General features: G+C 49.6%; 1 protein-coding gene across 5 annotated transcripts in view; it reads left to right on the forward strand.

The window, feature by feature from the left end:
- Positions 1-11,539, forward strand: part of KLHDC3 (kelch domain containing 3) — a 22,417-nt gene extending 10,878 nt beyond the window's left edge. For all 5 annotated transcript variants that reach the window (XM_027697018.1, XM_027697022.1, XM_027697019.1 and 2 more), the window contains exons 4-11: positions 1,835-1,950; positions 3,317-3,388; positions 3,614-3,827; positions 4,107-4,193; positions 5,482-5,590; positions 10,152-10,225; positions 10,607-10,685; positions 10,904-11,539. In XM_027697018.1, the coding sequence (XP_027552819.1) occupies positions 1,835-1,950; positions 3,317-3,388; positions 3,614-3,827; positions 4,107-4,193; positions 5,482-5,590; positions 10,152-10,225; positions 10,607-10,685; positions 10,904-10,970 (818 nt within the window). In that variant the 3' untranslated portion in view covers positions 10,971-11,539. The remainder of the gene's footprint in view (positions 1-1,834; positions 1,951-3,316; positions 3,389-3,613; positions 3,828-4,106; positions 4,194-5,481; positions 5,591-10,151; positions 10,226-10,606; positions 10,686-10,903) is intronic.
- Positions 11,540-11,613: the final 74 nt, after the last annotated feature.

Here is an 11,613-nt window from a genome sequence, read left to right on the forward strand (position 1 = left end):
TGCAGCAAGAAGGGGCTAGAGCTCTTGAGGATTGCAGTTCCTCTCCTGTGTGGTTCTTCTTTCTGAAAGCATGAAGGGGAGTGAGGAATAAAACATAGGAGTAGTGAGGGACAGAATGGCAAAATAAGGGAAGGCATGAGTCAAGTTAGATAAACCCAAAGAATAAACTCCTTGAACCTTCTGGTTGGCTTCTCCATAGCATTGCTGGAGCATCTTTGAAGAAAAGGCACCATCAGAAACTGGATGGACACAAGTGTCAGGAAAGGATTCTGGAGGCAAGTCCATCTAAATAGTGACCAGTAAATGTCTTCCTGGACTTGGAAGGAAACTGCTTGCTCTAGTGCTTGGTCGTGGGCTCTCTTCTTTACTAGGAAATATCTTAGAGCTTGGGTCAGAGGGTTTCCTTCTTCCTGTGACACATGCAGCTGAGAAGCCATCAGTAAACCTCTGCCTACACAGAGGCATTGTAGTGGGAGCTGCCTGATCTCCCTGCCAACTCCTGCACTTTAGCATTATGTGAAAATTAACAGGTCAGACTTCAGTCCTAATCCAAACCCTCTGCAGCTGTCTGTACACACTGAGCCCTACCATTCCTGGAAAGCAAGAGTGGCAGTCATAGTCCCATGTCTGTAGTGTAAGTTCCACTGAAAAGTCGCATTGAGCTGGATAAAGTCCTGTTCGAGTGCAGTTTTGTCCCTCAGGTGCTGAGCACAAGTCAAGGTCTTTTCCATCTCTAATTTGACATATTGCACTTGGATGAGCTGTTGCTGTTATCATATAACTGGCCTTGGAAGCAGCTCCATGAAGGAAAGGAACTTGATAGCCACTGGACCTTTCTCAGTAGAGGCTGCCCAGAGGTTCTGTTGACCTCGCAAGACCCTTTGTGTAGTTCCAAATGGAGTATAGGTGGATAGCTGTGTCTGCAGGCCAAGTTCAGAGAAGTTATCCTCATGAAGAATGTTGCTTTGGCTCCAGTGTTATGACTTCCTGAAATAAGCACTGCTTTTGACAGCTAACAGCAGTTAGGGAGGATGGGGGGAATGTCTCCTGCTGCCTTGAGGCTTATCTGTGCCTCTCAGGGCTCTTGGAACAGGTGCCTGTTTGCACTTGGCAGTGAGTTGCTGGCTTAGCTCCATATTGCCCTGGCATGCAGAACAGCTCTGGCTGGATTTAAAGTCATGCCCTAAATCAAGCCAACCCTTGGAGTATGCAGGCTAAAGGGCTGAATCTGGTTGGTGTAGGCTCACAAGGAGCACTGTGAAGGATGAAAAGTGAGGAAGTCTCCCCTTGAAGAGAGGATGAGAATGTAACAAGTGGAGCAGACAAGACAGGGAGAGCTGCACTGCAGAGGTAGGGATGTGCACGGCAATTTGTGGCTAAGTGACTTCTGCCTGCATTTGAGAGCTATTTTTCCTGAGTCAGTTAGTCATCATCTCCATGCCAGGAGTTCAGTTGAGCCACTTAGCATTATTACTTCATTGTAATTGAAACTGTAAATGCAGAGCTGGTAAGTGACTCACAAGTATGCTTTGTGAGAGATTCAGTAAAAATAATGTTGCTCAAGTAGCGCTGTACTACTCACAGTTAAAATGCGAGCTCTTTATCAGGTCAGGCAGTAGATGGCCATGCCCAGAGGCTGAGACCTCTGTCACTGTGCTCCTCTGTGGAGACTCAGGCAGGTAGCCTTGCCTGAAGAAGCTTGCAGCTTCTCTAGCAGAGCAGGTGCTGTGTGAGAAAGAGAGAAGGATTTCTGTCTTAGAAATTAAGAACAGTAGTAAAGAGCTATCCCATCCCAACACCTACTGTGTTTTCTCAGCCTCTTGTTTTGTTTCAGACACGCACAAGTGGTTTACGCCAAAGGTGTCTGGAATGGTCCCAGGAGCAAGAGATGGGCACTCAGCTTGTGTCCTGGCAAAGAGCATGTTTATCTTTGGAGGCTATGAACAGCTGGTGAGTAGTCTCTGTAACTGTTAATTGGTGAGCCCTTGGGAAAAGAGGGTGTTGATACCCAGGACACTGGTAGAGGCAGGATATGGGGGCATATTTGTACTTATAGTTGCTTTCATTTTGTAACTTAGCAAAATCATGGCATTAATACCCAGGTTACGCTCATTGTTTTGTGGAGAAGATGGTTAGAAAAGCAAGCCTAAAAAATGATATGATTTTTTTTCTTTTATGAAACATATTTACCATAAGAGGTAAAAATATAAATATTTTTATATGCAATTTTTTATGGCTCATTTCTCAGCCAAATTTTGATAGATAAATACACATAATTTTTAATAAATATATAGTGATGTACATTTATTTCAATTTTCTAGCTGAAAAATGAGCCCGAAAAATCACTTTCCAGTGTCTGCAATGTTGCTGTGAGGTTTTGTCTTAGTCTGGTGCATGTTCCCTGTAGTCTGTACCTGCTCTGACATCTTGTTGATCTCCTCCAGCAAACACCTGGTTGCCCTCCCGTTAAGCATCCCCTGAGTCAGTCATCCTGCAATACCTGTTACCGTGTCTAATGATCTTTTGAGCAAATCTTTATCCTCTGATCTTAAGAAATGGGAAAATATCATTTCAGCTTATCACCAGGCTCCAGAAAAGCTGTGCAAAGTCACATCTGTTTATTTGGAAGAAAGCTGGGGCTCTGTTACAGCAGTCTCTGGGTTATTTACCATTTTCTGAGGACAATGGCATGCCAAATCCATGATCTTGATTACAGCAGCAGGAGCAGTTCAAATGTGGCTTGTTTTTAACCAAGACCAAATAAGCCTCTGACTGTCTTGCTGCTCTCTCCCCTACCTGGGAGAGCAGGAGTCCACATTGTTTGTGTGAGTGCAGTCTCTTCCAGGCAGCTAGCTGCAGATGGCTTTTGTGGGACCTCAGAACCCAGAGTATATTTGTTTCTGTATGTTTAGCTACCCAGAAGTAATCTTAGCTTCTGCCTCTCATTGGGTGGCCTTACCAGAGCCAGTTTGCCTGTCCTGTTAGTGCCTTTTTCCTCTGTTGCTTACATAGAGAGGAGGCAGGTTTCTGCTGTGAATGTATTGTGTGCAGGACAGTCTTTGGGGGAGGAACTGATCACCAAATAAATGGCAAAGCTGCAGGAAGAGACAGGACACCTTTGAGAATAAATGGGCTTTGCCTTCCTCTTGTTAAGTGATAAGTATACTGCCTGACATTTTGGAGCAAGCACCTTGTCTCTTGGGAGGTACTGACTCCAAAGAGATGTTCCAGGTCTATAGGACGGCATCCTTCCTGGGGCCAGATGTGACCAGACTTCTCAGTCCCTTTGTGACCAGGCTGCTTTGCTGTCTTTCAGGCTGACTGCTTTTCAAACGATATCCATAAATTGGACACCACAAATATGATGTGGACTTTAATCTCTGCCAAGGTCAGTGTCTGCTTTTCACTGTGGTTTGGGGAGGAAGTCTTGCATTTGCTATTCTCTGGGGTAGCTGCCCACACTTGTCTCACAGCTTCTGTCTGGTGTGGCAGGAATCTGCAGGATGGGAAGTTCTCCAGGAGAAGGCAGCCACCCAACTTCCCCATCAAAATGTGTCATCTGCTGGGGTAATCTGCATTCTTTCTCTTGTTCTGTTTTACTCTGTCCCTTCAGGGTACTCCAGCTCGCTGGAGAGACTTCCATTCAGCTACAATCATTGGAACAAAGATGTACGTATTTGGTGGCAGAGCTGATCGTTTTGGGCCATTTCACTCCAACAATGAGATCTACTGTAACCGCATTAAAGTATTTGATACAGAAACAAACTCCTGGCTGGACTCTCCTCCAACTCCTGTGCTGCCTGAAGGCCGGCGGAGCCATTCAGCATGTGAGTGTGGGTCTGCTGAGGGTGGAGGATGGTGGAAGGAAATTTCTGCCTGCTTTAGAAGGACTGTCTGGTCTGTTGGATGGAGATGTGGGTTAGCAAGGGGTGCACAAAGCCCAGTTTCTGTGGAAAGCTGCTGCCCCCTGAAAAGCTTTGCACGTAACCCTGCACATGAAGGTGATGTAAGTGAAGGTGAACAACCAGCACCACTTTGCTTTGTGTTTGATGTTGGGTCAGAGACCTGCTGGGTGGCACGCTTATGTCTGTGCTTATTCCCTACAGTCAGCTACAACGGGGAACTGTATGTATTTGGTGGCTACAATGCACGCCTGAACAGACACTTCCATGACCTCTGGAAATTCAATCCAGGTATTTATGCTTTTAACTTGTTGCAGTGATAGTGCTCCAGGCCTTTAGGCAAGTGAGTGCTCAGAGGAGCTTACTCTCCAAGGAGTATTGCTTGAGGGGAAATGTCTCTTCTGATAGCACTGACAGGAACTTGCTACTGTGCTTTGGGACCTCTGTTCCTCTTCAGGATGTTTCCAAATCTCAGAAAGTGGAAGAGAAGGTATTGCTGAAAGACACAGTTCATTGGAAAACTTTGTCTTGTTCTTAAATATGCAGAAATACTGACAGAAGAGAAAATAGGAAGAAGCAATGGGGTTAGGGGAGGGAGAGAGCTGGGGAAACCATTCAACTTGAGCTGCAGGATCATCATACCACACTTTCTTGGTACCAGGTCAAACTGTGCTGCAGAAGGGGTGTTCTTCAGCTGGTGCCCTGAATATCACACTGAATATCTCAGTCGACTGAGCTGTTTTGGGGTCCTCAGTCCTCAGGCGCTTTTCGCAGTCATTAGACTGATTTTGCTTGCTAATTGCTTTGCATAGTAAAATTAACTGAGAGCAGCCAACTTGCTGCTCCCCAGACTGATCAGTGAGCTAGTGTCTGAGCTCCTGAAGATTTCAGTGCTGCATTAGTCACCCCCCAGCATCCTTGCCACAGAAAGCAGCAAAGGCTGCTGTCTCCACCTGATTGAGTTCCCCACTCCCTCCTCCCGCCGCTGAGTTGTCCCAGCAGCCTCCCCTCTGCCAGGATGCTCAGTGATCGCAGACTGCCAGCAGATGGAGCTCGTTCCTGGGTCTCCCTTCTCCAGATCCGGACCGCAGCAGGGTGCCGGAGAAGGGAGGCTGCCTGTCTGCTCCTGCAGCTCACCCCTGTGCAGCTCCCCGTGAAGTCCGACCCGCTGCCGTGGCAGCCCGTGGGTCCTTTGCAACTGAAAGGCCTTGACTGGGCTTTGAGCAACTTGGTCCAGTGTGAGGTGTCCCTGCCCATGGCAGGGGGGTTGTAATGAAATGATCTTTAAGGTCCCTTTCAACCCAAACCATTCTATGACATGACCTGCAAGTGCTGTCTCAGCAGGCAGAACTTCGGGACTCTGTCTGGCATTTAAATGACACTTCAGTAACAACCTCATAGAAGTGCATCATTTTGCCACTAGTGAGGAGGTCAAGGGGAAAAGGTGGATGTTGGCTAGTTGGTGTGGGGGGGGCAGTGGGCCACAGGTTTTCCTGTGATGTTTAAATCCATAACCTGCTTATACATGATCTTGGTCAGGCTCTTGTGACAAGGTGGTGCACTCTGTTCTTCTGGTTAGTTTCTCTTTCTTGGAGGAAGATTGAACCCAAGGGGAAAGGCCCATGTCCTCGACGCCGGCAGTGCTGCTGCAGAGTGGGGGACAAAATCATTCTGTTTGGAGGCACCAGGTGAGTTGTGTGGCGAGGCTCCGCGAGAGGTTTTGCCATTCCCTTCAGCACAGTGTCCCTCCACACTGCCGCGTGCAGAGTCAGAGGGACTTCAGAGTTACATGGCAACTGTCCATCTATCTGACAAGTGTAAGCAATCGTGTACATCGGGGCTCCTCTGGAAAAAAGCCATGGAGGAGACTGAAGGTGTCATGTAGCTTGTAAAGCACTCGATGACAAGCTGTCTGGTACATGCAGAGACAGAAGTGTGTAACATGCTGTTCCGGTGGGGTTGTGCAGTAGTCAAGCTTTCTGTGAAAAAGGTAGTGGGGATGAGGGAGGAGATCCTGCCATCAGAAGGACACGTCTTGGTCTGCTGTGCTGTAGCAGACCTCACTGACTTATCCTTGCCTATGTGGTGCTCTGATTCTCCCACCAGAGTTTCTTTCTTCCGTTGGCAAGTGTGGGTTTTGCTTAGTTGCAGTGGGATGTTGGCTCAGCTGGGAGCTGTTTGAGGAGCCTATACACATGACAAGACAACGTTCCTTCTTGTGCCATTGTTCCTTGGCAACACTTCCATTCACAAGAGAAACCTGGTGTTATGAATTTAGCTGTCAAACACTGGAAGTGATACTGTCAGGGTGCAGGGCAGCTGGATGGAGCCAAGAGCCTTAGCAGCTGCTAAAAGAAAGGAAGTGGCCCATCACCAGGACACACTCTATGCTCTCTAGAATGACAAATTGCAGCTCCAGAGCACAGGCCTGTTTCCCAGTATCCACCTTGCAGAGACAGTTTAAGTGCTTTCAACCCTCTGCATGGTTTGGAAACCTTTAGGGCTTTCTCTGGGACTCTGGCAGCAGCTTTTTGAGAATTGTTCTGAAGATTGGGGCAGAGGACCATACAGAGCAGGTTCTGCTGATGGCCTGACCATACCAGTGTGTGATAGGGTAAAGGGCCTTCAGCTTCCAGGGGTTCTGGGGGTGTGTGCTTAGTTGTAGGATGTCTGTGTGGCTGTGAGGGAGTGCTTAGTGCAGGTGAGGTATGCAGAGGTGCTGAGTTTATCCAGTCTCCTCAAGTGATACTGGTACTACTCGGTACAGCAGAAGGCTTGGTAGAACTTTATGGTAGTTTTGGATGGTCCCAGATGCTGCAGTGTATGTAGGTTTGTGTTACAGCAGCAGCTGAACTCTGATGTTAAGCCTTGGCACTCCTAGGAAATGTGAGCAAACCACAAAAAATTTGACACCAGCTTTTTGGAGTTTGGTCCACCCTTGCCAGGCAGTGCATCAGTGCCTTGTCTTCTCCACTGAATCACTTCGGAATTCAACTTGTTTCTTAATTCAGGCTCAAAACCAATACAGGCATGTTCATCAGCACTAGTGTGGGGTAGGAAGAGCTGCAGGCAGCCAGGAATGCAGCCTGCTTGAACTGGAGGGAGGGTCTTGCAAGCTGGGGAAGTGGGAGATGGGGGTGGGGACCATGCTCACTTCCTGTAACAGTTATCAGGTGTGTTCTGAAGCTGCCTGGCAAGATAAGAAGTTTTTCCAGGAAGTCATTGTAATGGAGAACTCCCAGTGGTCTGCCTCCTGACCTGTGCTCCCCTGGCTGGGAAGGGGGAGGGGGCTTGCATAGTGCAGGAGATCCAGCAGGATTCCTTGGAGGGTGAGCCCGCAGGCTCAGCTTTCTAGGTGGCAATGCTGGGGGGTGGGCAGGCAAAACCCCTTTGTGTCCTGCCTGCTCTTAACAGGGTTCCTGCGTCCTGTAGACTGTTGAAGAGGCACTTCTGCAGGCTGCCTGCTCCTATGGAATCCAAATGCTTTGTTTCTTTTGTAGTCCTGCCCAGAGCCTGGTCTTTTTGCCCCAGCTGTGGTCTCACTGTGGCCAGGAGAAATCTATCACTTATGTCGCGTTTAAGTGACCAGGAAACTCAGTGTTCCCATTAGCTGTGTCACAGTTGTGGCCCTGGTCTGGTTTCCTCCCAAACTCACCAACACTTTGGCGTGCAGAGACCATCCACAAGGGAGAAGAAATGCTATAAAGCAGAGTTTTGCTGAACAGATGAAATAGCTGAACAGATGAGAGATGCCAATCCAGATTTGGCTTGAGGCTGTGTTTTCCCTGACAAGGCTTAGAAATGCCTGGCTCTGGTGAGGGAGTGGGGGCTCTTGCTGAGTGCGGGGAGCATTGTTTTGCAGCTGGAACATTCCATTTTGTTGACAAAGGCATGCCCTGCACCCTGCTGCCTGGGAGTTGCAGCTCTCCTAGTCTTGAACTCCAGGCTTACCCTGCTACTTGCCTTTTGGTGATTAAAACCACAGATGTGGTGCCTGCTGGCTTTCCTTTGATAGATAAGGGATGGTCTAGGGTTTCCTGTGACGTGGATGTGAGATTAGATTGTTATGTGGTAAGCACACAGGGGCGGAATTAAAGGGGCTCTTGCCTGTATCCGGGCAGATGGGTCCCATCAGCAGCAGGTCTTCTCTGACAGCAGGGAGCTGTGTGTGGCAGTTCAGCCGGTGTTATGGGAACCTGAGGAGGCAGGTACTGCCTTATGTCCTGTGAGAAGTGAAGCTTAGTGGGTCATAGACAGGTGACACTGGGGCAAGAAGTCACTGCATGAGGTCATTCCTAGCTAAGCAGTGAGGGCACCCTAAATTGGTTCATCACAAACCAAAGCAGGACTTAAACCACCTTTTCTTTCTTTTAAATTCCCCAAACAACCATCAGCCATGGGAGTGCTTTCCTCTGGTCCAGGCACTACTGTTCCAGCACAGGCAGTCTCTCTGTGCTAGGGAATGTTCAGTTTTTTCTCAGGTGCTTTGGCTATTCCATCAAGACCACGGAGGCAGGAAACTATAAGTGAGACTGTCTGTTCCCTAGAAATGCCTGAAGTCATAGTTCCTCATTAGCATTCCAGGACCAGCATCAGATGGGAGTATCAGCAAATTGGAATTGGTTTAAAATGACTGCTGCACTGCTCAGTGCTCAGTTACAGTCCTCTGAAATGCTGTCCCCATTTTGGCACAACCAGGGAGCTGTGGCTGGAGCCCAAAGTGATTCCTGAGTCGAACTGAGAAATGTCTGTGCTTGCCCTGCCATGCAGATGTTTCCCATCTGCTTTCTCTGCACTCTTCTTACAGCATCTCAATGGCCAAGCTGAAATAATTGCAGTAGATCTTAACTATGTGAGGAGTGATGGACAGCGTGTGCCTGGGCTGAATCTGTTTTAAACCTTGTGCTGTTGTGCTTGGCCACACAACTTCAGCTCATGCAGCAGAACCCAAAACCAGTCCAGTTGCTGGCCTAGGAACACAAGCTAATAAAATAGTATGTTTTCCTGGCTGTCACCATCTCTGGAGAAAGGTCATGGTTTCTGTCATCTGTGGTCCAGATGCACAACTAGAGATCTTGGCAGAAAGTCCTCTTGGGTCTCCAACTTATCTCTCCTACCTCATTAGGGACACCAGCACAGTTTTTTGGTCTTTGTGGTTTGTCATTATGTAGTGTCAGATTTTTCCTAGATCAAATGTCTGTCCCATGTGATGTTTTTCCCAAATCCTTGTATTTCACATTGCTTCCCATGCCTTCCCTTGGCTGTGAGGTGAAGCTGGCCTGAGGTCTGTAGAAAGCACAGTGTGGACTCTGTCATGCTGCCCCATGTGGTGTTTGGGACCAGGTGGGGATGGGCTGACCCTGCCTGCTTGGGAAGTTTGATCTGTATGTGTCTCCTAACATGTTGCTAGGGCAGCCTTCCATGATACAGCACAGCTGAGAAGCTGGTTAGTCTCCAGCACTGAACTGATTCTCCAGGTGATGCCAGCCCTGGCAGCTGTGGAGCAGCCCATGGGGCCTGTTTATCTCATAAGGAGCGGGACGGAGGCTTGTGCGTGTGTGCCTACCTTCAGGAGCTGCTGTGACATCCCTTCTCCAGCCTGCTCAGAGTCATTCTCAGCCTTGTCTTGGGGATCAACGGCTCTGCTTCTCTGAGTGGAGCTCTTTGGAGGGTTGGATCCACTGAAATTGCTGAGCAAATAGAGCCTTGAAACGCCTCAGTTATAGAGGCAGCTGTTTGCCATCACTTTCCTCGTGCCTTGGAGGTGGGTGCCACTTTTCCAGGGAAGGCCCCAGGGCTGCTCACTTGTTGGAGAGCAGTTTGAGAGGCACCTGGAGAAGGAAGAGTGAAACCAGTTAGAGGCTGGTCAATTGTACAAGAAGGGAAAAGGATTGTTCCCTGCAGGGTGGGACCTGTGTTTGGAGGTGCAGCAAAGTAACAGAGGTTGGCAAGGTGAGGGGGAGGTTCACAGCTGGAATCATTGTGGTCATCTGTGAGAAGGAGGCAGGTCCCCCATCCCTTGCTTGCGGGGCAGATGGCGTGTGTTTTTGCTCTTTGGCTCTGTGCGGCTCTGCCTACTCTGCGAGGAACTGTGAAAGTGATGACTTTGAGTGCTGCTGGGGGCATCAGAGGGGCAGGAGGGATGAGACTTGCTCAGCCCTTGGGGAGCCCAAGGGACTGTAACTGGTGTAAAAAAAAAAAAAAAAAGAAATTTGGCACTGATTGACACACTGTGCTTGGTTTCTGCAGCCCATCTCCAGAGGAGGGAATGGGTGATGAATTCGACCTGATGGATCACTCAGATCTCTACATCCTCGACTTCAGTACGTGAGCACTCCCTGCCCAGCCTGTATCTCTTGCAAGAAGGTGCCCTGTGAGCAGGCCCTGCTGTGAAGCACCATACTGTGCCCTACATGGCTCCAGGTGCCTGTATCCCAGAGCCAAACAGCTGTCTCTGACAAGTGTACATGGCTTAAGGCAGACCGGCCAGAGATGCAGCTGTGTGTCATGCACTCCTGCACACAGACTTCTTGTGGCAGCATAGAAAACTGCTCCAGATGGTCCCTGGTATGCATTCTGCCTTGTCCCTGAGAGGGATGGCCAGGGTGCTCTGCCCTGTTTCCTGTGGCACTGATTGCATGATGCTGGACCCCCCCATGGTGTCCAGACGAGGACTGCTGTGGCTAACTGCCCTCTTTCCACAGGCCCAAGTCTAAAGACGCTGTGTAAGCTAGCAGTGATTCAGTACAGCCTGGACCAGTCCTGCCTTCCCCATGACATCAGGTATGGTGTGCCGTGCTGGGAGGTCACCCTGTGGGTGATGCCTGTCCTTAGGGTGCTCCAGCCCTGGCTGAGGTCTGCCTGGGCCTTCCTTGGCACTGTGCAGCTTTGGGGCAGGCTGGGCTGGAGACTGCAGCTGAGGCTGATGTGAAGCAAAGCCGCTCCAGCCCTGGGCGCTGTGTTTGTGCTTTCTCTTAGTGTGTCCCTTTGGTGTGTTACAGATGGGAGCTCTCGGCCATGACAACAAACAGCACCATCAGTCGTCCCATCGTCTCCAACCAGGGCTGACGCCGACTTGCCCCTCTACCACCCTGCCCTCGCCCCTCCACACATTGACCTCTTGCTCCACTGCCTGCATGAATTTTTAGCCTTTTCAAGCAAGGAAGGTGTGAGCTCAGTTTGTCTTGCCCTAGCCAGGCCTCCCTCTGCCCTCATCATGCTTTGGGCAGCACGAGTGTACAGGCAGAGCTGGCCACTGGAGAAAAAAACTGGCTGGCCCCAGCAGCACAGCTGTGACCCCTCTCCTTGCTGATGGCTCCAGTGTCTTCCTTCCCTTTGCCTGTGGAACTGCAGCTGTGCTGTCCGGTCCCCGGCCACTTTCCAAGGGCCTGAATCAACTCTTACCACCAGCCATGGCCCTGGGATTGACCTCAGGCTATGAACTGTTCCTGCATTGCCTCAAGAGAGCAGGAACCTCTACACCTGCTCCTGCCAGCACTGACCAACTTCCTGGCACTGGATGGCAGGCCCCAGCTCCAAGCTGAGCCCAATGTGGGGGGCTGGGCCCAGCTGGACTCTCTGCCCAGATCCAATTGTAAAACAGCAATCGGGGGCAGTTTTATAAATTCTGAGGCAGACATGGTTTCTGCTGCTGTGTGTGTCCTAGCAGGTGAACTGGGGGAGAGAGGGTGTGAGAGAGGAGAGACTGAAC

This window comes from Neopelma chrysocephalum, unplaced genomic scaffold (assembly GCF_003984885.1).
Source record: "Neopelma chrysocephalum unplaced genomic scaffold, ASM398488v2 Primary Assembly neopelma1_117, whole genome shotgun sequence".
Taxonomy (NCBI): domain Eukaryota; kingdom Metazoa; phylum Chordata; class Aves; order Passeriformes; family Pipridae; genus Neopelma; species Neopelma chrysocephalum.